The sequence below is a fragment of the Medicago truncatula genome, chromosome 7 (genome assembly GCF_003473485.1).
Source record: "Medicago truncatula cultivar Jemalong A17 chromosome 7, MtrunA17r5.0-ANR, whole genome shotgun sequence".
In the NCBI taxonomy this organism is placed as follows: domain Eukaryota; kingdom Viridiplantae; phylum Streptophyta; class Magnoliopsida; order Fabales; family Fabaceae; genus Medicago; species Medicago truncatula.
The window spans coordinates 46741751-46768529 of NC_053048.1; the positions used below are offsets into that span (position 1 = coordinate 46741751).

Below are 26779 nucleotides of genomic sequence, written 5' to 3' on the forward strand. Positions count from 1 at the left end.
ACATCAAACAATATATAAAACCTAACGACTGACGTGTTGAGACAAAAATGGAAGTGGACAACAGTTTTTCATAAAAAAAGATATTTTGTAATAATTTTTTGAACTTTGTCTAATATGGGTTGTTGATTAGGCTCTGTCATGAAGGTTAGCCTCTATTTGCTCTACTTGTGGCAGTTTCTATCAACTAATGTCAAAGCTTATCACTTCTCAAAATTCATTTAACAAACCTAATATAAATAATGTTCTTGAAAGACATGTGAACAAACAACTTTTAAGTTTTTGTCCGGTGGAAGTGGGACTTCAAATATGTTTTAATGTGGAGTCTTAACCATCATTACGTGATGAAAATGTGAATAATGCAATGTAGAGTATCATGCATGGGACCATTATTATGTCTAATTTACACGCTGCTATAAGACCACAGGAATTATTTGTGCTTTAAATCATATTTGTGGTGTACATGCGTTTGTTTAGAATTGAAAAGATGGTTCGTTAATTCTTATAATTTTTTAAAGAATTTGACAATAATAATATATATTTTTTTAATTCAAATTTAAAAACATATAAAATGAAGATAGACTTAATAAATTTTCTTTACTATAAACATGGTCCCTCCAATAAACTTAATTTTTAACTTCATCCCTGTTTTGAAAGGAATTATTTTAAAGGGTTAAATAAATAAAATGTTAATAATAATATGATAAATAATCTTATAATATTTTTAAAAAAACATTTCATAGCTTCTTTGACTTAGAAAAAATAAATAAATCTTTCATTTTTTTTCTTTATGAAATCCTCGGTGGAAATATACTCTAAGAAGTACAATTGTAATGTCATACACCACAAATGACATCTTTGTGAAAGTGTACCAAACTGATGGGTTGTTTTTGCAAACAAAAAAAAACTTTTATTCCTAATTTAATGAAAAACACGGATCAATGCTTTGATTAACCAATCAAACATGACATATCATTTTCATTCCCGTAAAACTATTTCTTGCTTGCTACCAAACAGAAATTTTTTTCTTACAAAAAAACAGATTAATTTAATTTTGAAATAGATGCGTTTTTAAAACTACAATTTATGAAGCGGGGTATTTTCAAAAAAGTAATCAAAATATTGTTTTGACAATTTTGTTACCAATGCAATAAACAACGTAAAGCAAACATCAACGTGAAGAACAGTGGTATAAAGCGTAAATTTGAAGTATAAGTATGGTTAAATTTTCAACAACCACACCCTCAACAATAACACTGTTAATTTTCTTTCAATTTCATTTTCAACTTCAACTTCAACTTCTATTCATATCTTCTTTCTCCATCAATCTACCCCCTCTCTCACTCTCTCTTTCTCTTCTTCAATTCAACTTCTCCGCTAAATTAATCACTTAATAATCGATTCTCAAACGCGCTTCCAAATTCAATTCACTTCCTCTCTTCAACTGCGCTTAACTTCCCGAAGTGATTATTAGATCTGAAGCAGATCCAAATGGAGGAAGCGTTGGAACTCACACGCGCCAAAGACACAAAGGAAAGGATGGCTGGTGTGGAGCGTCTCTACCATCTTCTAGAAGCTTCTAGAAAGAGTCTTTCATCTTCTGAAGTTACTTCGCTTGTTGATTCTTGCATCGATCTCTTGAAGGATAACAATTTCCGTGTCTCTCAAGGTGCACTTCAGTCTCTCGCTTCCGCCGCCGTTCTCTCCGGCGAGCATTTCAAACTTCACTTCAACGCTCTTCTTCCCGCCGTCGTTGATCGTCTCGGTGATGCTAAACAACCTGTTCGTGACGCTGCGCGACGACTACTTCTAACGCTGATGGAGGTTTCACTTTCACTCTTACTTTATTAACCTAATTTGATTTTAATTTTAATCGAATTTGAAGTTTAGATGGTAGTTACGGTGGAAAATTGTTATTCATAAGTTGAGTGTAATGAAAGTTTCTAATGCAGTAAAATTTGTTAGAGTATTTGCATGAAGGTTTTACTCTTCATTGATTGTTTTAATTTATTGGTTATCAGTAGTTTTCGGTTGTTTAATTAGTATTGTAAGGTCTTTAATTGCATGAATTAAAAAGTTCTATTCCAGAATCGTCTTTGCGTCTTTCAACTCTAATGGAATAATTATTAATATTTAACACAAATAAATGTCTGCAAGCCATGAAGCACAAATAAATGTCTGCAAGCCATGAAGCACAAACACACAGACACGATACCCACAAGTCGACTCTGGTAATAGATTTGAAAAAACGACATAATTGAAAGTAACCACATGTGTAGGCATGCATCAGATTGACACGTGGCAGATACGCCTTCTATCAGAAGTGTAGGTGCTTCTGAAATCTGCAAGTAGCTTTTGGAGAAGAAAATGCATGCGGGATTTCAATTTTTATAGTCTTAATTTTATATCTATTACCTACTGAAACCTATGGCTATGCACTCTTTTATGTTAACAAAAAACTAGTTTTAACACCTGTGCAAAGCACGGGGAGGTTTGTGCATATGAATTAAACTAATATATAATTGACATTAAATACTTTTCGCATATAAGGTAGTACAGTAGTTACAATAATCTGGTTCAACTATAGAGCCAACTAACCAAAATGATTGAATAATAATTTTAACAGCAAATGTATAGGTGAGTTTGTATCCCGCATACCATACTATAAGACCTTGTACCGTCCTACAAACTATGAAAACAACAAACCTTCAGTTGAATATATAGTAAAAAAATACAGGATCAGGAATATGATACTCCCAGGAAAGCAAAAACCCAGCCAAAGTAAACATTGTAGTGCCCTATAATGAACAAATGTGAGATGATTAAGTTTGGTATCTTTGTCTTGTTAAATATATGTAGCTATAGAGTGACTGTTTCTGGGCAAATCATCATTTCTAGAATGGCCTATGGTTATCAAGTTAAGCTGGAAGGTAGATTTTCTATGTCTTATAGACCAGCTTGATTTATATTGTATAATGTAGATATTGTCATAAGCTTGTAATTTATCACCAAATGAATGGAGTTTGACATGGCCAATCGGTCAAAGTAGGATTTATTTATCTGTACGACCTTATGGTAGGTTGGGTGTTTCTTTTATGCTGCCATTCTGTGTCTCTCGCGAACAGTAAAATGCATAATGTTTCATGTGTATTCTGGAGTTTATGTTCTGTTTTGCTCGCATTTTGAAATATTATGGTTGTTTGCAGGTTTCTTCTCCTACAATAATTGTTGAAAGAGCAGGATCCTCTGCTTGGGCACACAAAAGCTGGAGAGTCAGAGAGGAGTTCACGCGAACTGTAACATCTGCAATTAATCTATTTTCAGCTACCGAACTTCCACTTCAACGGGCTATCCTTCCTCCTGTATTGACTTTACAAATTACAAATAAGCGGCACCCTTCTTCGTACAGTTAAATTGTTTTAGGATCTGATACTAACTCATTTCAACACACGATCTATTGTCAGGTTTTGCAGTTGCTGAGTGACCCAAATCTTGCTGTTAGGGAAGCAGCTATTTTATGCATTGAGGTATGGCTTATTTTGTTGTTATTGTATATTTTAACTTAAGGATTAGGTGAAAATGACATTATTGAGTTCATGTTGGCTATTGAAAAAGGGTTATGCCATAAGATAAACCCATGATGCATGTATAAAATTACGTCAACATTAAATTAATAGAAATGTTGGCTATTAATTATCTTAGTCTTGGCTGAAAACAAAAAAGAATTGCTAATATTGCATTTTTCTTTTAGGTTTAAAAATAACAAATGGCATAGTTATTGAAGAACAAAAAAGTTGAAGTGGGTATAATGGAGGACGTGGTTGAATCTTAGAACTATGCTATGTTGTGATTTATGGTTATACTATTATACTATAATCTCAAAGCCGGTTTTATATAAAATTTATTTTTCAAGGCCTGTTGGCTGTGAATTTCATGGCTTTAATTTTACGAATTGATTTGGTGCTGTTTTATTGTTTTGAAAGTTTGAACTTGTTTATTAATGGAATGTATTTGCTTGTGCATATTATAAATAACTAGATTATGTTTATCATATTTTATTTAATGCATTGGTAATTGATATCATATGATGCAATATGTTGATTTATTGATCTGTTTATACTTATACACCTGAGGCTAGCAATTGTGGATATTTAAACTACAGTGAATGTTATTGTTAGTGCATTTCTTTGACAATCTCTTTTACAGGAAATGTATACACAAGCCGGACCTCAATTTCGTGATGAACTTCACCGCTACAATCTTCCTTCATCTATGGTATATATCTAAAAAGAATTGATTTCCTGATTGTTTTGTTATAAATATCTGCAAACATACACACATTTAAAATTTTAAACTCATGGATATCGATCTTTGAAGGTCGTTTTACATTTTACTATCAGCTACTGTGAGAGTTTATTAGTTATTTCTCATTATATCATGATGGTTTCAGGTGAAAGATATTAATGCCAGGCTAGAAGGGATTCAACCAAAAGTTCGCTCTTCAGATGGTATTCCAAGTGGTTATATTACTGGGGAAATTAAGACTTCAAATGTTAACCCCAAGAAAAGTAGTCCAAAGGCCAAAAGTTCTTCAAGGGAGGCCTCTCTTTTTGGAGGTTAGAATATTTTCAATTCTTGGATCTCAAACATTTCTATATTAATTTAGTATTGATGCAATTTTATACATGCATCATGGGTTTACCTTATGCATAATTTCCCTCGTTTACAGGTTTTATAATAGTATATTTGCTTTACCTTAAATAAAAAAGTTGTTCATTTGAGATAGCTGCATGACAGTGACATGTTTGTTTAATAGTGCGGTGAATGTGGAGAGTGGCGTGTTTGTTCTACAGATCCCATTTTTCTATTTTAGGGTTTGAATTTATAGCGGTTTATTCTACTTTCTATCTTATCATTGAAGTTTTCATATTCAATTGGCACTAGCTGTGTTGATTTTCCTTTTGTTTTTTTGCATCAATCTGTTTTTGGAACTTAGAGATACTGTAGCCAACATGCATCCTTGGGTAACTCCACAAGTTATGCCTACATCGTAATTGGGATTCTACCTTGAGCTTTAATTAATTTTTGCTCTGGGATCTTCCTACTTTTAGTCGTCGAATGGTGGATATTTTCTTCTGCATTTCACTGAAAAGGTTTACATGAGATGTAAAAGCAGAATGTGTTAAAAGTAAAATCTGAGATTATTTTGGTACTGGAACTTCGAAAGAGATAAGTAACATTCCTAGTTGTAAATTTGCAAACAAAAAATTTTCACATTGCATGCAAATTCTTTGCATAGTTCAACACTTATCCTTCCCTTCTTAGCTGGGAAGTTGATGCTTTAATTAATGAATTATTTAACTTCACATTTGTTTATTAAATCATGCGCAGCAGAAGGTGATGTCACGGAGAAACCTGTAGACCCTATCAAGATATACTCGGATAAGGAGTTAGTCAGGGAAATCGAGAAGATTGCATCTATCCTTGTGCCTGAAAAAGACTGGTCCGTTCGTATTGCTGCTATGCAGAGAATTGAAGGTCTTGTTCTAGGAGGTTGGTGTTTTGAAATTCCTTTTCAGTTCAGGATTGTGTACTGACTACTGATCTTCATATGCTTATAATACAATTTTAAGAACCTGTTCCCGTTTTGAGGATCTTAAGAGGGATAACAGTTACTGCTGTAGAATATCTGACTTGAAGAACTGGATTGAAGAGTGTTTATCGTGACGTTTTATGAATTTGATTTTGGGTTTTTATGGTGATGTTGATTCAACACCTTCATCAATGAAACTATGTCATAAACAATTATAGAACAATAACAACAACAACAACCAAGCCTTATCCCACTAAGTGGGGTCGGCTACATGGATCAAATGACGCCATAGTGTTCTATCATACACCAAATTTGGATCCAAGTCATTGACCTCTAAATCCTTTCTAATGGTTTCTCTAATAGTTTTCCTAGGTCTTCCTCTACCTCTTTTAACTTGACTCCTCCATTTGATCTACTCTTCTTACCACGACATCTATGGGTCTTCTCTCTACATGCCCAAATCATCTAAGCCTATTTTCTACCAACTTTTCTACTATAGGTGCTACCCTCACTCTCTCTCTAATGGTGTCATTCCTAATCCTATCCTGTCTAGTCTTACCACTCATCCAACGCAGCATCCTCATCTCATCTCTGCTACACTTACTTGATTCTCATGTTGACTCTTAATCGCCTAACACTCCGTACCATACAACAACGCCGGTCTGACTGCTGTCCGATAGAACTTTCCTTTCAACTTAAGTGGTACTTTCTTATCGCACAAAACATCTGAGGCTCTTCTCCATTTCAACCAACCACCCAGCTTGAATACGATGGCTTGCATCTACTTCTATTTCTCCGTCATTTTGTACGAATGACCCAAGATATTTAAACCGTGTAACATGGGATATGATATGATCTCCAACTTTCACCTCCAAGGTAGACCTACTTCTCCTTCCGCTGAAGTTACATTCCATATACTCCGTCTTGCTTCTACTCAAGCGGAATCCATATGCTTCTAAGATTTGCCTCCAGGTCTCTAGCCTCCCGTTCACTTCCTCCCTCGACTCACCCACCAAGACTACATCATCTGCAAAAAGCATACATCTCGGTGCTAACTCTTGGATGTGTTCCGTCAATACATCCAAAACTAAAGTGAAAAGATAAGGACTTAGGGTTGACCCTTGGTGCAATCCTATTGTTATGGGAAAATCTTCCGTAGTCCCATCCTGCATCCTCACACTAGTCGAAGCTCCCTCATACATATCCTTGATAGCCCTAATATAGGCAATCCTAACCCCTTTCTTCTCCAGGGCTTTCCACAAAATCTCTCTCGGTACTCTATCATACGCCTTTTCCAAATCAATGAAAACTAAGTGCAAGTCTTTTTTATCTGTCCGATATCGCTCCATCACGCGTCGAAGTAAGTAGATTGCTTCCACAGTCGACCTCCCAGGCATAAAACCAAATTGGTTATCCGTAACTCGGGTCTCCTTTCTTAGTCTTCTTTCGATCACCCTTTCCCATAACTTCATGGTATGACTCATTAGCTTAATTCCCCAATAAGCTTGTTTGGATTTACTTATTCAAACTTATCTACTTACATAAACACTTAGACCCTGTTTGGATAACAACTTATTTGCAGCTTATAGCATAAGCACTTATGTATAAGATATTTCCTCAGCAAAAAGTAAAATAAGGTTAAATTGTTTTTGTATAAGCTATAAACTGTTTTCATAAACTATCTTAGAGAACTAATGAAAATAAGCTGAAAACAGCTAATGAACATGCATAAGCTCATTTTACAAGTTCTCTCAAACAGTCTCACAAAACTTATCCCTGTATATAAGCTCAAATGAACCAATCCAAACAGGCCCTTGTTAGACTGCTTGAGAGAGCTTATGGAACATGTTATGACATGTCCATAAGCTGGTTTCATCTTATTTCCACAAGCTCTCCAATTTAGCTTATGGAACAGCTTATAGCTTATATGATAATTATTTGACTTTATTTTATCTTGTTATATAAATAGCTTATACTGCAGCACTTATATGTTATACGCTTATGCTAGAAGCAGTTAATTAAATTGTTTATCTAAACAGGGTCTAGGACCAAAAACTACCACTGTCGAGGGATAAGAGTAAACTTTTGTTTCATTTGAAGAGGAGAGTATTAGGATCCCAGTTCTATAAAACTGGGGGATGTGGGCTTATTTAGGGCCTTAAACTTTAGTTTCATTTTTTAATATAAATTGATCAGAGTTCCGAGCCGACATTTCATTGAGTCTGTTATGTATTTTGAATTATCTTCTTTGTTCATATCTATTTTTTTAATTAATTTTTTGTCAATATTTAAGGAAAAATAGCTGTACATTATTGTAATTTTAACTGAGCTATTTTTGTGTAATACAGTTATTTTTATTTTTGTGTCTGTGTAATGATTGCTGAATCTTCTTAATACTCTCCTTGTCAGGCGCTGCTGATTATCCATGTTTTCGTGGACTCCTGAAGCAACTTGGCGGACCTTTAAGCACACAATTGTCAGACAGAAGATCTAGCATTGTAAAGCAGGTGCACCAACATTTTTATTGTACTATACTGTCATTATTTAATGCAAGTGTTTTTATTTGTTAGTGAAAGATAATTGTACTTTGCCAATGTGAAAATTTGATTGCCTGTTCATCCTTCTCTCTTTCAAAACTGAGGTTTGTGAATGTTCTCTGTTGAAGGCTTGATTACTCGAAGCAATCCTGCTTTGTTTATCATCTTAAAGTGAAAATTTCATCTATTCATTGACTTTGTCATAGGTGAGGTTCATGTTATATTTAGTACTAATACCAAACTAATTTTGGTTTGTTCTTTTCTTGTGTATTATAGGCTTGCCATTTATTATGCTTTTTGTCAAAGGAACTCTTGGGTGATTTTGAAGCATATGCTGAAATGTTTATACCAGTAAGTTCAACCAGTTATCTTTGGACTGTCATGAATGTGATACTTTCAAAATTATTAATTCTTGATCTGATAATCAGGTCCTTTTCAAGCTGGTTGTGATTACTGTGCTTGTAATTGCAGAGTCTGCAGATAACTGCATAAAAACGGTAATGTAATCTGCTGATGTAATTATCCGCATCTTTTTATGCCTTTTACGTGTTCCATTTTCACCTTCATCGTTTACCTTTCCAGATGCTGCGCAACTGCAAGGTTGCTCGTGTGCTTCCCCGTATAGCTGATTGTGCTAAAAATGACCGCAATGCAGTGCTTCGTGCAAGGTATGGATTGTCAACTATTGAAAAGTGACTTGAGAATTTTTTGGTTTTTACAACTCCATCTGTACTGTAGGTGTTGTGAGTATGCTCTTTTGGTCCTAGAACATTGGCCAGATGCACCAGAAATACATCGTTCAGCTGAGTTATATGAGGATATGATAAAGTGTTGTGTTTCAGATGCAATGAGCGAGGTAGAGTTATAGGTTCAGGTTATTTGACATTTAGTAAATATATGTTTTGTGCATTGAAGTTGTAAATCTGACTAGCTTTTTCATTAGGTTGCTCTTCTTTCTGAGCTATGCAAAATAATTTACATAACTTTGGTTGGTGTGTTGCATTTGCAGTTGTGGGAAGTGACAATGTTTCTCTTGTTTGCTCTTTACTTTAGGAACATAGCCATTCCCATTAAATGTCTAATGTTGTAAATTGTAAATTCCATTGGTGATACTGAAATTGTAAAAAATCATATGCTAATTGGTTTATCGTTTGGCTTTATGTCTCGATATTGTCGGTGTACGGCAAAGGATAATTAATTCTGAAAATTTGCATCAATAAAATTTGTGCAAAAGTGACGCGTCTGTTATGTCCAACCAAAGAAAAGGGATCTGTTCAATACTCTTTGTGCGTGTATGCATGTGTACTGCACTTGCAGAAATGCAATGATTAAAGATCAGTTTTACTTTTCCAACATGAACATAAGAGAGAAAATAAGCATCCAAAAGGAAATTGTATTGTAAGAAGCTCACTACTCTCCTGCATCATGTCCCTTAAGAAAATCAGGGTCGGAGACATAAAATCTTTTTTTTTCTTCCCAAATCTATAGATTTTATCATTTGGAACACATTATTTGAATTTTTTTATTCTTCTACGTAAAAGAGCATTCAAATGATGTGATTATTTTTTATTCTGTTTCATCATATAATGTTGGTTTGGAAAGATTTTGAGATATTGTCATGCAGTATGAACAATATTCATTGACATGGGATTGTTCATACGAACCACATTATTGTTGCCAAAGTATATGTGCATGAAAATGGTTACTGTGTGAAAATTTATAGGTACGATCTACTGCAAGGATGTGCTACAGAATGTTCGCAAAAACTTGGCCAGAGCGTTCTCGTCGCCTACTTTCATCCTTTGACCCTGTTATCCAACGGGTATGCACTTATGTTCTTGAGGGTGTTTTTCTTCCTTCACTTTGTGCTGTGCCAGTCATATTTTAAAGTGAATTTTAATTGCAGTTAATAAATGAAGAGGATGGAGGAATACACAGGCGACATGCTTCACCTTCCATTCGTGATAGAGGTGCACTGACGTCATTATCCATTCAAGCCTCTGCTTCGTCTAATCCACCTGGTTATGGAACATCTGCAATTGTTGCAATGGATAGAAGTTCAAGTTTATCATCGGGGACATCTGTCTCTTCTGGTGTACTTCTTTCACAGGCAAAGTCACTTGGTAAGGGTACAGAACGTAGTTTGGAAAGTGTGTTGCATGCAAGCAAACAGAAGGTCACTGCTATTGAAAGCATGCTTAGAGGCTTGAATATGTCTGATAAGCATAATGGATCGTCTCTCCGGTCATCAAGTTTGGATCTAGGTACTAAATAAGTTTAGTTGTTAAATATTTTTATTTTATACTCAATTTTCAGGATTTTAAACTATTTCATGGTTGGTGGTAGTGGTGTGTTTCTTTTGTAAACTCTTCATGAGCGGCTAAATTTTTCTCTTATTGCCCCTAGTGCAGAAGTTGACCCTCCATCGTCTCGTGATCCGCCTTTTCCAGCTGCTGCCTCTGCATCCAATCATTTGACAAGCTCTTCAACAACAGAACCTACTGCTTATGGTGTCTATAAAGGTAGTAACCGAAATGGGGGTCTGGGCTTGTCCGACATAATCACTCAAATTCAAGCTACCAAAGATTCTGCCAAGTCATCATATCATAGTAATGTTGAAATTGAGCCTTTACCATCATTATCCTCATATTCAACTAGAAGGGCTTCTGAAAGATTACAAGAAAGGAGTTCTGCTGATGACAATAGTGACATCAGGGAGGCTAGGCGATTTATAAACCACAACACTGATAAGCAGTATTTGGATGCCCCTTATAGAGAAGGAAACTTTAGGGAATCACATAATAGTTATGTGCCTAATTTTCAGAGGCCACTAGTGAGAAAGAATGCAACTGGACGTATGTCTGCTGGCAGGAGGAGGAGTTTTGATGATAACCAGCTATCTCTTGGAGAAATTTCAAGTTATTCGGATGGACCAGCATCTCTTCATGAAGCTTTGAGTGAAGGACTTAGGTCAGGTTCTGACTGGTCTTCTAGGGTTGCTGCCTTTAACTATCTTCACTCGTTGTTGCAGCAAGGTCCAAAGGGAACTCTAGAAGTTGTTCAGAATTTTGAGAAGGTAATGAAGTTGTTTTTCCAGCACTTGGATGATCCTCACCATAAAGTTGCACAGGCTGCTCTTTCAACACTAGCAGATATAGTTCCAGCATGTCGAAAGCCTTTTGAGGGATACATGGAAAGAATATTACCACACGTCTTTTCCCGGTTAATTGATCCTAAAGAGGTTGTTAGACAGCCATGTTCAACAACATTGGAAGTTGTTAGCAAAACGTACAGTGTCGATTCTCTCTTACCTGCACTGTTACGTTCACTAGATGAGCAAAGGTCTCCAAAGGCTAAATTGGCCGTGATTGAATTTGCAATCAAATCCTTTAACAAACATGCAATGAATGCAGAAGGTGCTGCTAATATTGGCATATTAAAATTGTGGCTTGCTAAGTTAACCCCTTTGGTTCATGACAAGAATACAAAGCTTAAAGAAGCAGCTATTACATGCATTATTTCAGTGTACAATCACTTTGATTCGACCGCAGTTCTTAATTTCATTCTGAGTTTGTCAGTGGAAGAGCAAAATTCTTTGAGACGAGCCCTAAAACAGTACACCCCTCGCATTGAAGTAGACCTAGTAAACTATCTACAGAACAAGAAAGAGCGGCAACGTTCCAAGTCTTCCTATGATCCATCTGATGTTGTAGGAACGTCATCTGAAGATGGGTATGTTGGTTTCTCTAGGAAAGCTCATTACCTTGGAAGATATTCGGCTGGTTCCCTAGATAGTGATGGTGGCAGGAAGTGGAGCTCTCAGGATTCAACTCTTTTGAAATCGAGTCTTGGTCCAGCAGCTTCTGTTGAATGTGAGGATCATAATCATAGTCATAACCATAATCTTGAGACTGATTCTAATTGTGACAGTCCTGGTTCAAAACCCAAAGATCTTGCATATTCAGTCAATCCAATGGGTCAAAATTTTGGCTCTCAATCTAGCCAACTTGGACAAGTGGACAGTAGCATGAATTTCGAGGGTCTTTCAACTCCTCGTCTAGATGTTAACGGTCTGATCTCATTAGAGCGTTTAAATGTTGGTGAAGGCTATGCACATGACAAAGAACTTCCTTCCGCATTGGAACTTAATCACCACTCAACCGAAGCTGTAAAGATCAATTCCATGGCAGACACTGGGCCCAGCATTCCTCAAATTCTTCATATGGTGAGTTATGCGACTGTGGAGGAACAAGTTGGTTTTCTAATTTTATTAATCGAAACAAAAGATTCTGTAAGAGAGATAAAGAGTGGGTGAGAGGAATAGGAGGGAAATAAGCCATTCTCCATGAAAAACATATTGTAGCAAACAAAGTAGGAAGAAAAAGAATCATCAGCTCAAGAAAAAAGGAAAATTGATCAAAAAATCAAAGGAACTAAACAATTTGCTGAGTACTGATAATAGGTGAATGGTTTATCCTCAATTCCTCATGGCCCTGTTTACTCAATCCAAAAAAGTATAAATGAATCAGTACCGTAACTAACCCCTCTAACTAATGAATCAGTACCGTAATTAACCCCTCTAACTAGACAACCAACCGCTCTAATGATCCCTAATTCCGTTTTCCTTTTCATCTGTCCTTGACAAAAACAGAAACCCCTAAAGTCATTGGCTATTAAACCTTTCCTTGTATCTTTTGTATGCTCACCCTTCCCAAAACCTTGATAATGAGCTGTAAAAACAAATGTCTGCTTGTGGAATCATTTTTATCTAGCTGATCATTTTTTAGGTTTATTATAGTAGTTATATATTATACTATTTGGCATCACAACTCAAAAGATATAGTTATTTTGTGTAGATATGCAATGCTGATGACGGTAGCTCTGTTTCAAGTAAACAGACTGCACTTCAACAGTTATTTGAAGCTTCTACAACAAATGACCAGTCTGTTTGGACCAAGGTATGCTTTATTTGATATTGAGTGTCTCTCTTTCTTCTTGTCCCCATGTTGTTTAGCTATTATTCCTATTTCCAAATACACTGTTTTGGTATGATAAAGTAAATGTCCATCAAACTCCATTATTCAAATGTGGCATTTTATTGTGTTACTAATGTTTATTATTGGATAGTTGGTATCAAGTAATTCTTCTTGTCTTCCTATCTCTGATAATATTATAGGGTTTTTTACAGAGGGAAGAAAGAAAATAATGACTTTGAATTATGATTTATGTTTAAACACAAAAGACTAAGGGCTAACCTTTATATATTCTGGTACTGGATTCGTTATCCTAAGATCCTGATTAAATAACGAAGTTGGAGACATTTGAGAGATGACAATACATTGCTCGAAGGACAACTCGACAAGATGGCTTGTATGATCATCAATTGGAAGTGCTGTTTGATTTTTTGTTTAACCAAAAAGAACATGGGAGACTTTGAAATCACAAAGAAAGTCAGTATTTTTACAAAAACAAAAATTTAAATTGAGCTTGACGTGCATTTGAGGTATAAATAAATCATACAGCATACCTTATTATTAGGTAGCAGAAATCATTTTTGGCATAATTCATAGAAGCTGGTATAGATCACAGTTTTTTTCATTATTATTTTGGAGTAGTCAATGTCAAATTGCATATGGGATTGCTGAGGCCAGATTGAATCTGGGAGAGTTAAAGCCAGACTACATTTAGGATAGGGTCAAACTTTATCTGGGACAACTTGAGGTTGAGACAAATTGGTCCATGGCTTTTTGAGTTGCAGAAGCGATAAAAATTGTGCATGACCAAGAAAAAGCAAGAATCATGGAGATAATGTGGTGATCAATGTAGTCAGGATAGGAACGAGTTCCTACGTAGGTTCGATTGGCCGGTTCGATTGGAAAGTGTGGGCTTCTTAAGCCTCATAAGCCCGAAGTATCTCTAGGCAATATGGGATTAAGCACACCCTTCACATTTAGCACAAGTATCAATGTTTTTGAGTTTATACTGATTGTTCATGTGCAATCAATCAATTGATTTATAAAATAGACAAGTTATGTTTGTATAAGAACAATATGTCTGATTTAGTTGACAGCAATGCACAGCATATTTGGATTTTTTTGCGCTTAAGTAATGGTTGTTTCATGGTGTACTTGCAGTACTTCAATCAGATTTTGACAGTTGTGCTTGAGGTGCTGGATGATTCCGATTCCTCAGTCAGAGAGCTCACTCTTTCGTTGATAGTGGAAATGCTCAAAAACCAGGTTCGTACTCTTAAGCCATTTTTTCAGACCACTCATATCAGTACCTTCCACTGTATCTTTCTCCCTATGTATAAGACATTTTTGGGATTTCAATAATATGGTAAAAAAATACAGTAATTAGTTGTGCAGATTATTTATTTATTTTTTACTTTTATTGTTAACAGAAAGATGCCCTGGAGAATTCAGTTGAGATTGTAATTGAGAAGCTGCTTCATGTTACAAAAGATATCGTTCCTAAGGTAGCCAAAGTTGTCCTGTTCTAGTTGGTCTTTTCTATTTTTCCTTTCTTTTCGTAGTCTCAGTTTCTTCCATCCCTTATTCAGGTTTCAAATGAAGCAGAGCACTGCCTGACCATTGTTTTATCTCAGTCTGATCCATTCAGATGTTTAAGTGTACGTATTTGTGATTTTTGTCTGTGTAGCAACCTCATTCCCTGTAAAATGTTTGAGAAAAGAAAATGGGATTCTCTTTGTTAAAATCTAATGCTCAATGTTTTAAACTGTTTCAGGTTATTGTCCCCCTACTGGTTACCGATGATGAGAAAACGCTTGTCACTTGCATTAATTGCTTAACAAAGGTAATTATCTCTTGAACAACCTTTTTACTATTTTGGAAATGCGTGTCAATGATTTTTTATATATTTCTAAATGAGGCGGGGTGTTACTTTGTGCCCATATGCTATACCAATGTGCTGGTGATAGGGGTGGGCATGGTTCGATTTTTGAAGAAAACCGAACCGAACCGATCCAACGGTTTGAAAAACTGAACCGAATCGTTTGAGTTTTGCAAGGAACCGAACCAAAGTTATGGTTCGGTTAACCGTTTTATTGTCTACAGACCGAACAAAACCGAACCTAAAGTAATATTTTGATCTAAAGTGTATTTTCTTATCCTTTTGCAAACCAAATTGTTTTTTTGTTCTTTTCATAAATTTGAATTGTGCGGCGGGTGTTAAGAAATTTTATCCTCTCAAAAAGTTAGTGAGACTTTTTATTAATTATATTAAACTATGACCAAATGCATTAAGCCTTTTTAAAAATTAAATCACACCGGTTATTAATTTCTTGTGGTTTTACTAGTTGTATTTTAGGAATATCAACAAAAACATTAATAAATTCCAATTACAATGCATGATGAAAGGGAAAATAAAATTTCATTATTAAACTACGAAGTTTGTTCTTTTCTAATGGTTTGGTTCGGTTTATTTCGGTTCAAAATGGTTCAGTTATGGTTCAATAACCATTATTAAATTACTGGTTCGGTTCGCAAACCACTTTAATGGTTCGGTTAATTTCAGTTCGGTTCGGTTCAGCGGTTCGGTTCAGTTTGTTGTTCTTTTTGCCCACCCCTGGCTGGTGATACTTGTAAAACATATCGTGGAGGTGTCTTGCTTTTCTTATTTATTTTATATCCTATGTTAATTGGCTACTACATTATATGAATACAACGGTTTTAATTCTTTGTACAAAAAAATAGCATAAACCAGTGAATGATCCTTAAATTGGACTTGAAGCTTCAATCTAACCAGCAAACTGTTGTATCCTCCTTCGATTAAGTCTTTTTCCTAAAGTCATTTTCAAGCTAAAACTCTGTTTTTTTGTTTTATGAATATGTTTTATGTATTCTAGGCCAGGCTATCATGAGAATTCACTATATCTCCATATCTGTATCATGTGATACATGTATTACATACCATTCTTCTTAAAAAGGAATCCATTTTAATGAACGGATTAATTAGTTATGCTTTCTAAACATGTGTGACAAATAACATCATATTATTCCTTTCTTCAGCTTGTGGGCAGGCTCTCTCAGGAGGAACTGATGGCTCAGTTACCCTCGTTTCTACCTTCTCTTTTTGAAGCTTTTGGAAACCAGAGTGCAGATGTTCGCAAGGTACTTGGGTCTCTTACATTTTTTGAAATTTTTGGTTATAATTTCGTAACTGTCAAAGAACAACGTGATGTGTGTATATGTGTATATCCAATTTATTTGCCAACCAAAAATCAGATGTTTGAGACCTCTCTGGTTATCTGGTACCTACTTAAACGTATTTGGTACCTTAAAATAGTCATCTGTTCCAAATATTGATGAGAAATCATTTTGGTCAATAAGACTAAGGTGTCACTAATTGAAACATCTTTGATTATTGAACAGAACTTACTTTTATATGAACTCAACATTCATCATCCAAAAATGTCGTATGAAATTAAGTGCTGGACAAAAAATATTCAATAAGAAACTAAAACTCAATGTTGGGGATGTGAGAATGGGTAGTTAAGTTGTCATACCTACTCACACAAAACAAGATAGGATTAGAAAGGAATGCATACAAGGGATGAAGGTTGGGTAGCACATATTGTCACAAATACGGTACAGTCTTGCCTTAGTCTAGCCTTGTCGTAGAGTGCTAGTATTGAGGTAGATTAGATGTAAAATGGTTCTTAAATGAGGCACTGGCAATTTGTATACCTTCCAATACAATCTAGCCTTTTTAATAATAATAATAATAATAATAATAATAATGATGATGATGATGATGATGATGATGATGATGATGATGATGATGAATGCCCCACCCAATACAAAGTCAATTTGTAGACCTCACTCCATCTCCATCTTCCACCGCTGTCTCTGAAAAGTCATCGCTGGCCCAATCATCCCATGGGAAGCACACTGCAAGGAAAAATACGATATTGTGAAAACTTGTAATGGGAGAGTTTAGGGGGAACAAGTAGGGGTCTTGGTCCCCACATCCTTGCAACAATTTTTTGGTTATATTTAATATCATATTATCATTTGATGTTAAAAAGAAGTGTTCCTGCCACTGCTGTCCGAAAAGGTCATCGCTGGCCCAATCATCCCATGGGAAGCACACTGCAAGGAAAAATATGATATTGTGAAAACTTGTAATGGGCGAGTTTAGGGGGAACAAGTAGGGGTCTTGGTCCCCACATCCTTGCAACAATTTTTTGGTTATATTTAATATCATATTATCATTTGATGTTTAAAAAGAAGTGTTCCTGCCACTGCTGTCCGATTTTTCCCTCATGTCATGACCTATGATTAAAACAAATTTAACTGGACGTTCCAATAATGTTTTTTCAAGTAATGACTAACCATGGTAAAAAAAAAAAAAAAAAAAGTAATGACTAACCTTGTTACCTTAGTTATTTGTTACCTCAGTACCCTACTATTTGCTTACATCTTTCGATTCTTAACAAAGAAGTTGACCCTTCATTCCTGGGCTGTCCTTCCTATAAACAAACTTGTTTGTACGTTATTCCAGTATAATTTGCCATATGAATTGCATTAATAGAAATTGATGATCATTCCCTTCCATTCTTAAATTGAGGGATTATTCTATTCCATCCCCTCATTTGAACAAAATTATTTTCGGGACCTAATGCTTTCCATGTATTGAACTCATTGTATTTTGGTGCTGGTGATTTGAGCTAAGCATCTGAATTTGCATTGCACCCGATGACAAAATAATGAGATATAATTGAATATTCATATCAAAAGAAAGTGATAAATCTGAATGGCTTAAATATGTCTGGTTCTATTCTTTTAATGAGGATTAGAGTAATATTTTTATCGTTACTAATTGTTAGTTTGTTTTTATGTACATGTCCTTTGTTCTCTTGATATCTGGTCTGTTTCGTTGCTCATTTTATTTAAATGGTGGATGGTTGCAGACTGTTGTTTTCTGTCTCGTGGATATTTATATCATGCTTGGGAAAGCATTCTTGCCATATTTGCAAGGCCTTAACAGCACACAGTTGAAGCTGGTCACAATTTATGCGAATCGAATCTCACAAGCCAGGACAGGCAAAGCAATTGATATCGTTCATGATTAGCAGGTTCATTATGTAAAGAAAATTTGTGTTTTGGGTGTTGTCATCTTCGTTGCTGTGCATTTTGTATATTACCGTGAAAGAATTTTAGAATTGGGTTCCAATTCTTTCCTTCTTCACCTTTGTTCTATATATATAGCTTTTTTTTTTCCTTTCCTTTTTGCCTGTCAATGTTTGTTGGGTGTTTTTTTGACAAAATATTTGTTGGAATTTGGTGAGTGCTTGTGGTGAAATACAGTGAAATTTGTAATCTACATTGAGAAACATTATTGATTGTATTTAATGGTTTAAAAAGAAAGCCGCATTGGTTCAGTTATTTGAATACTTTGGTTGTTTCCAAAAGCTTTTCTTCCAGCTGTAAATTTGATTTCCTCCAACAGCGAACATTTGGGTTTTTTGGGGTATGCATGTGTATGTGTGAGCTAACGAGAAAGGAAATCGTCTCCTAATTCATTAGTGACTTTTTTTTTTACTTCGACCGTTATGGACAATGAATAATATATGCAAGGTCTGGGGTTCAAATCTCGGCCGTCACAAAAAAATCTTAAAAAACTAGAAAACTATTACATTCCCTAAAAAAAGAGTACATTAAATGACTTTTTATTTTAAAAAAGTAAAAATAGAATCAAACCGTCTAATACTCCATTCATATGATTGTGTGCAATAAAGGAGCTAATACCCAAAAAAAAAGGGGGCTAATACCCAAGGTACTTTTTTTAAGGAGCAAATCATTGCATTTTATTAGCTACAATATGCAAAATACACAATGGTATATCATCATATATTCATATATGTGGGAGCTGTGGGAGCTATATGGGGCTACCTGAGTTAACTCGTGAGCGACCCCATTAACATGCTTTTAAAACCCAAGTTATTAAAAGCAGATGATTTCTTGAGGGGTGTTTTTCAGTGCACAAGATATATTAAAGTGGTCTAAAAATGTCTTCTGTAATTGAACATTGAAGGCTTAGGGTGAAATCTCGCTAAACTTAATAATAATAATCGATGGATTTTGAGTTAGGTTCTACCTTCGGAAAACTCCTCAAGTTGGCCACATTAAGTGTCTGTTTGGTTAGTGGTGGGAAGGAGTTAACGCATGTCTGGAGTGAAGCAAATTCTCTGCTTCTTGTTCCATGACCAAAAAGTGCATTGCGACGCGATTTTTTTAGTTGCCGCGGATTTGAAACTTCACACCACACACTAAGCCCATGCCAAATCTCACAAAACTCTGTATAAACCTCCGCATTCATCTCGTTGAGAACATACTCAACCATACAATTGACCTTCATCCACCTATAAAGAGGAACCAACTGGATTTGAATTGCACTGGAAGCATTGACCCTTAGGATGATGCCAAAACCAAGCAAAATTTTAGGAAAAACGTTTTCACCTCCCAACATGAGTTTGGGTGTACACAGAAAAACTACAAATTTTGTACTTTTTGAAAGTGTTTTTTAATAAGCAAATTTATTAGAGTACAAAGGCTACTTAATCCCGTAATAGAATTACCAAAAAGAATCTTTAAAGCAAATTAATGGATTGATCAACCTACTAGCCTTAGCATGAATTTTCCCTCAAAAAAAAAAGCCTGGGTATGAATTTGATTTGTAGTCATAGAAATCTGTAACAACACCTTCGAGCAAAATCAAATTTTTATAATTCCATATATCAAAACAAAAACCAGCAGGTTCAAACTACTCCATTTGCTATTGTGATGAAAACAAATATTGCACCAACTCCTCTATTACCACATTCGTTCTCATACGCTTTGAAGACAAGTGAGAGGGCTACTATTCCACCAAATATTGCTTCCACAGGTGTTAAAAACTCTGCTACATAACATAATACTTTCCTTCCACTCCCATTTGTCGTTTGCCCAATTAATCTTCTTACTTTCAGCCCCTCCTACCCACAAAAATCTTTTTAAATTTGAGAAATATCATTTAAGATCTTCTTTGAATTGAAGCCTTATACTAAGAGAAGAAAAATAGCGGTAAAGTACTCAATACTGAATTCATTAACACTTCCTCCTATAGATAAATGTCTTCCATTCCAACCAGGGCGTTCCGATAAAAATGGAGGCCATGTTCAAATAATAAAAATTGGCCCCTATGAAAAAATAAGATAGTCATTTTTATTAAGTAAAAGTAAGTTTGTACATGGGAGGAACTAATTAACTTGTGTTAAACTTCACTAACCAGTAATTGTTTTAATATTAAAGTAAAAGTAAGTTTGTATATGAGAGGAACTAATTAACTTGTGTTAAACTTCACTAACCAGTAATTGTTTTAATATTAAAAATTGAGTTCATAATAAAAAGAAACGCCAAAAACTTAAAAAGAATCATCACTTTGTTTAGTGTAAAATGGATCTTAAGTATATTGGTTGTTGTTGCTTAAAAAAAAGTGTCTTTGCTATCTAAATAGTGACAAAGTAGTACTAATATCGAAAAAAATAGTAGCAAATTAGTACTAACATGCGTGATTAAACTTAAAACAATAGAAAAAAAAATACTAATTATTTAACAGATTTAATTTGTGTTGTTAATGGAAATAGAAGACAAAAAATTCAAGATATTTAGCAGTTTTCTATATTCATAGATAACTCTGAAATGCATGTTAAATTGTAATGGTCTAGTAGTTGTGTATGTAATTGAGACTTTTATATTCGACTCAAATTCACACAAATGCTCGTGATGGAACCTCAAGACCAAATACTCAAATGCATTCTATTTTACTACTAAACTATTACAAGATGTCTATTGATTTTTTATATTTTATTATATATACCTAATACTTTTTGGTGCTATATTCAAAAAATATATTTTGAAACTCCTAAGATTGAGGCACGGTACCGTAGTTCACCTTGTGCTTGCTAAGGGCCGGGCCTGATTCCACCAAGAAAGTATCTTCTTAAGCAATTTTTAACTACCGTCGAACAAAACCAGTAGTAATTAACTACCGTTGGAGACAAAAACGTCATTTCCATGAGTTATTATGAATTATTTGATGTCAGAAAAACAATTTTCTTCTTAAAAGCCAAATGGCACTTTATCCACATTGCAACGCAGGAAGTTAGATGCCACCAATACAGAAGATTTATCCAAATTTAAACCACATTATTTGGTTTTAGAAAAGTTCACTTTTAATCCGGAAACCATTTCAAAACTCCTTTTGAAGTGTAACTCCGAACAATTTGTGCTGTTTAAAAACAATTAAATGACATTTGTAAAAGAAAATAAAAAAATTGTGCCAAAAGTGTTCAAAAGTACAGAACATAAGATATTTTTTTAGTAATGAACAACTCTAGTCTAAAATTCCCATCAACAGTGATGGAAAATCGCCACATTGCTATTTTTTCAAAAGCTGTCAAACAAGAATATTACCACATTCTCATTCCACTCAATCTAAAAAAATGTCATAGCAAGCAAGTGCATGTATTTAAAACAATTAAATCAATAAATCAACCCATAGTTTTTTCATGTGACAAAATATATTCCATGATTCTTTCTTCTCTACTTTTAATGTCGATAACCTTCAGCTTGACTCTCCACGGTATGCTATTGCTAAGGGTGACCATTAGCAGAAGCATGATCAATTGATCATTGATATGATTATTAACAGGAGCACGATTACCATTACTACAAAAGACACACAAAAAAACCATTAATTAATTTTGTGTTTCGATACGCGGTACAACACTTTATTATCGTGTCTCGATGTACATTCATTTAGAAACCACATTTTCTAGGTTCTACTCTAGTAAATTTGATACAATTGTGTACTATGCAAATATAAATGATAAAAATCAATTCACAAGTAAATTAAGGTATCTTATACTGTCTGTTATACACGCATGAGCAGAAACTAATCTCTCCAGAAAATTGATATTCCATTTAACGGTTCGATATTTTTTGATATATATTTTTTCATACACATTGGTCAATGATCAAACATTAAATTAAATGATCAAGGGTCCAAGTTAATACCATTTATGCTAGAGTATGTTGATTATAAGTTCATAGATACATCCTTAAAACAAAAAGTCCATAGATACATAATGCTTTCTTGGTGATGTGATATAGTATGGGTTTGATTTAGTTTTGCGGAGTTATACGTATGTTTAGAATGCCATTTTGCTGTGAATTTGTAAAGTTAAAAATCTCAACTTCTAGTACATGTGCGTCTGCGTCATTCCTGCCGAGGAAACAAACGGTCCAATAGTTTATTTCTTTGCACATAAGGTAGAAAACCTTGCGTAATTATATGCAATATTACATCAACATTTTTGTTGATAGCAATTTACATCTACACTAATCTTTTTTCTTCTCATCATGTTATTGCCACGAAGATTTAACCGCTTTTAACAATGATCAATATATATATATATATATATGTTGAGGAACTTGTCAAGCATACAATGTGGGTTCTACATTTTCAATCGATTTTTTTTCATGTGCAAAATCAATAATCAAACCCCTAATCACCGTTTAAGAGGTCCAAATTCTTTGCTACTTGAACAAAACATTTGTAAGTACATCTACATTATTATTGATGTAAGATTACACAATTGTAATCTTACATCTACATCAATATGTGTAATATTACATATATTTAAATGAATTTGTAATCTTTGCTACTTGATTACTCCTCACACATATATAATAGTACATATTGTTGGTAGAACAATATTTGGTTAGACTTTACTTACTTTTTAATCGAATTTCAGATTTTTAGGGTCCTTTTCTTTCAAGAACTGGAGGGTTAACACCAAAAAGTACATGTTGTTGGATTATGAAGCGAGCACAAGGATCATTAAATTGCACTAAAAACAGCTACACAAGTGAGTTGCACACTACATCTTTACCTCTAATCTATAAAGCGATACCTGCTTGCTTTGACATAATTTAAAATTAATGATATAGAGTTATTCGTGAGACTCTTATCGTAACATTTTTGTAGAGGTGCGGGTTAAATGGATTGAATGTTTATCAGATATTATTATAAAATCATAACTGGGTGATATAAATACCAAAAGTGGTGTATGCCGACTAGAACTCACACTTCCCCTAACATATAACATGTGGATAAATATGAAATAAAGAATCAAGTTCTAAAGTTCTATGTATAACTAGAATTGAGTAGCTAGTAGAGCTCTATGATTCTAATCTGTTGTAGACATCACTTAAACTATTATGGTCCTCCAGTTGTAAATAAAGTTTTATACGTGGACATGTACGCTTACTTACCTCTGTTTATTCTTTTTCGTTGCATTGTAATGTAAGGAAAGCACTTGATGGCTACAAGGAAGAAGAAATGAAGTCACAAGTTTAATTTGGTTCATTCATTTTTCGTGCCAAAGAAAATGAAAGGCAAGTAGCAAAAGGACCTCAAAAAAATATACAGAAAATTTTATTGTCTTCTTGTCTAGCTCAAAATAGAAAATGATGCCCTACAAATTTATTCAAGATAGGAATCACCTCCATTTTTGGAAAAAAACTATCACATTCCCTTAGATTTTGAGATTTTCAGCAGAATCCAAAGGCACACTTGCACAAATCAAGTTGATGCTTACGTACTTCTTCTTCCAATTGGGCACTTCATTTTCCTTTGAATCATATGTCTCAGCTCACTAAACTATCCACATGCTGTAGTCAATAATATAATAATTAATTGTATATACAACACCTCATCATTTATCTATATATATTCATGTTCAGTTTTCTATTCCTACTCATTAGTGATCTCATCAGAATCTGGAGAAAGAGTTAACTATACATCCAGGTTAGTGCTAATACTACATTATCTTGAAATCTACATATATATATATATATATATATATATATATATATATATATATATATATATATATATATATATATATATATATATATATATATATATATATATTTAAAAAATCGAAATTATTTATGTAACAAAAAAAACATATAGTTTTGTTTTCTTGAGAAGAAAACCAACTCATTTTGATATTTTATATTTTGTGCAAGAAGTGTAAGGAGTAGTGAAAAAGTTGTGCAATATCTAAAATACAAAAACTGAATGGCCTCACCTCAAAACTTTGTATCCAAGCTAACAGCACTGGTTGTGGATGACAATATAATTAACCGAAAGATTCATCAAAAGATGTTGAATAAATTTGGAGTCAAAAGTCAAGGTGTGGAGAATGGAAAAGAAGCAGTGGACATTCATTGGCGTGGACAAAAATTTGACCTAATTCTCATGGACATGGATATGCCTATCATGAATGGCATTGAGGTATACGTGTACTTAATTAGTTATATATTACGCCCCAGGTTTATATATTTTTATATGATTATGGTCTATATAATAGGCTAGAATTTGAAATCAATATTTTCTATATTTGGTGTACTATTATTGTTCAAGGAAGAAAATGAAAATACTTATGGCCCAACATTAGTGAAGGTACTTTTGTCACAAAAGATAAGAAATAAATAATTATTTATAGGCTCTCTCAAAAATAAAATTATTTATAGGCAAATATTAATATTCATATAGTTTGTTAGAGGAAGGAGAAATTATTAGCAACAGATATCGAACGTTGGACCTCATTCATAAATTTCTTTAGTGTTTAGGGTTGATCCTGCAAGTAAAGACGCCGCTTTGGGCGTTAAATTTTTTCAAGCCTCAAAAGTAATATATTTTTCTCTTAATAGTATTAATTTTAGGCTTCATATTATAAAGTTCACTCATTTAATTTTGTTACTAGGTCAATTTAGTAAAAAGTTAATTAATTACATATATAATTTAATTTTTATTTAAATATTGTAAAAAATAATTAGTCTTAAAACCCCTCCAATTTTATAGTTAATTTTAATGGGTTTTATTGGAAAGTTTACTTTAAGTCTCTCTAGATGTTTAGGCAGAGTGTCTTAATCCATAGAACTAAGCTACATCTTCAAGGGAGGGGGAAATATGTTCCCTTATTGGTTAGATCACTTGTACTAATTCCTTCTTTCTCAATAAAACTATCTTTGCTATTAAAAAAAAACTCTTGTGTTTTATACTTTTTTCTTCTTCTATAAATATAAGGGAGTTTCTACGGTACATCCTTAAATTAAGGTGTACCGGTACACCTATTTCATAATTCAATAAGTTAACAATCATTTTTATGTAATAAAGAGATGTCTATCGACTTTTATATTTTAAAAAATATCATTTCATAAGAAAAAAAACATCATTTCATCATTTATAAGAATCATACTAATTTTTTTAACATTTTATCCAAAAAAATAATCAATATTCAATAATATGAGTATTAAAAATTAAAAAAATTTGAATTTTGATTTGCCGACACTTTTGAAAAATAAAATATAATTATTATAATTGTAACTAATAGAAAATATATTTTTTCTAAGAAAAAAATATTCATTAAACTATTTATTTAATATATGGGTGTACCGGTATACTCAATTTTTTTGAATGTACAGTAGAAATTGCCTAAAGGTAATCTGTACTTTATCGATGATCTTATTTTCCTTTTTTATTTTTTGTGTGTCTATGTGTTTATATAGGCAACAAAGGAACTTCGTGCAATGGGTATTTGTAGCACAATTGTTGGTGTGTCATCACGCTCTATGGAAGATGAAATACTAAAATTCATGGAAGCTGGATTGGATGAATATCAAGAGAAACCCTTGAACAATGCAATACTTAGTTCCATTCTTGGCAAGATCACTCCAACTGTGTGATGGATGCAAGGAATTGAATAACATGCAGTATTTATATTTGTTTCCAAATTTGGTTTTTTTTTTTTTTTTTTTATGGTGTTTGAGGTTTGAACCCCGAACATTGCATATATTATGCATTGTCCTTATCAACTGAGCTAAGCTCACGATGACATATTTTTCATTTGCACCTCTGTAGTTCTACCTTTTTATTATATTTTAAAATAAATAAATAGTTCTACTCTTACTATGGTCAAATTATAATTCTAGTACAGCTTTATGAGATCTTAAATATTTTTGCACATTACGTGTTATCATTTTCCAGAATTCCCACCCAAGACTTTTGAACAAGTTTTTTGGAGGGGCCAAGAGTGAGTGAGAGATCTTAAACAATTTTTTTGAAGGGGAAGGGACAAGGGTCTGATCTAAAGTTTGATAATGATTTTTTACTTTAACAGAAAAGCTTTAAGTCAGATCTTTTTGCTGACGAGAGATACCTATTTAAGCATTTTGATTTTTCTATTTTGTCAAAACTGCAATTTTGGCTCTCATTTTAGAAACCTTTACTATAACTTATGATTTTGATGTCAAATTTGATGATGTGGCAATATATTTAGTGACATGACATGAACACAAATGATTTAAATGTTGAAAGTTTTTAAAATTAGGGTGTTAAATTGAGTTGTGACCATATATATAAGAAAAAGAAGAACAGTTGAAATGATACAAAAATATCATGAATAATTTATTATCATGTCATCGAATTGAAAGATCAAAATTATAGATTGGTCATTTTTTTAAGAGACTAAAATTACACAATTAAAAAATGTCAAGAACCAAAATTGCAGTTTTTT

The 26779-nt window shown here is 33.7% G+C and overlaps 2 protein-coding genes across 3 annotated transcripts; both read left to right on the top strand.

Annotated features, from left to right (window-relative positions):
* The first annotated feature begins 1251 nt into the window (after positions 1-1251).
* LOC11440470 (CLIP-associated protein) lies at positions 1252-18544 on the top strand. Of its 2 annotated transcripts, none has more exons than XM_003625421.4 (21): positions 1252-1821; positions 3204-3359; positions 3462-3524; positions 4204-4272; positions 4448-4613; positions 5389-5550; positions 8000-8097; positions 8404-8478; positions 8556-8624; positions 8710-8795; positions 8866-8983; positions 9851-9949; positions 10034-10391; positions 10539-12352; positions 12984-13085; positions 14262-14366; positions 14531-14605; positions 14690-14758; positions 14875-14943; positions 16158-16259; positions 18062-18544. In XM_003625421.4, the coding sequence occupies exons 1-21, from the start codon at positions 1489-1491 to the stop codon at positions 18221-18223; spliced, it is 4350 nt and encodes a 1449-aa protein (XP_003625469.2). In that variant the 5' UTR covers positions 1252-1488; the 3' UTR covers positions 18224-18544. The 2 variants fall into 2 exon arrangements, with proteins under 2 accessions (XP_003625469.2, XP_024626476.1); XM_024770708.2 differs by having other exon boundaries at positions 5392-5550.
* Positions 18545-23954: 5410 nt separating this feature from the next.
* On the top strand, positions 23955-25971 carry LOC11444782 (two-component response regulator 24). The gene is made up of 3 exons (XM_003625424.3): positions 23955-24003; positions 24231-24495; positions 25773-25971. The coding sequence occupies exons 2-3, from the start codon at positions 24280-24282 to the stop codon at positions 25947-25949; spliced, it is 393 nt and encodes a 130-aa protein (XP_003625472.1). The 5' UTR covers positions 23955-24003; positions 24231-24279; the 3' UTR covers positions 25950-25971.
* The last annotated feature ends 808 nt before the right edge of the window (positions 25972-26779 follow it).

Coding starts and splice junctions, on each gene's coding strand:
- LOC11440470 (XM_003625421.4), top strand. CDS start 1,489: ATGGAGGAAGCGTTGGAACTCACACGCGCCAAAGACACAAAGGAAAGG. Junction 8,098..8,403: donor GATCTAGCATTGTAAAGCAG/GTGCACCAACAT, acceptor TGTGTATTATAG/GCTTGCCATTTATTATGCTT. Junction 14,367..14,530: donor TGGAAATGCTCAAAAACCAG/GTTCGTACTCTT, acceptor TATTGTTAACAG/AAAGATGCCCTGGAGAATTC.
- LOC11444782 (XM_003625424.3), top strand. CDS start 24,280: ATGGCCTCACCTCAAAACTTTGTATCCAAGCTAACAGCACTGGTTGTG. Junction 24,496..25,772: donor CTATCATGAATGGCATTGAG/GTATACGTGTAC, acceptor GTGTTTATATAG/GCAACAAAGGAACTTCGTGC.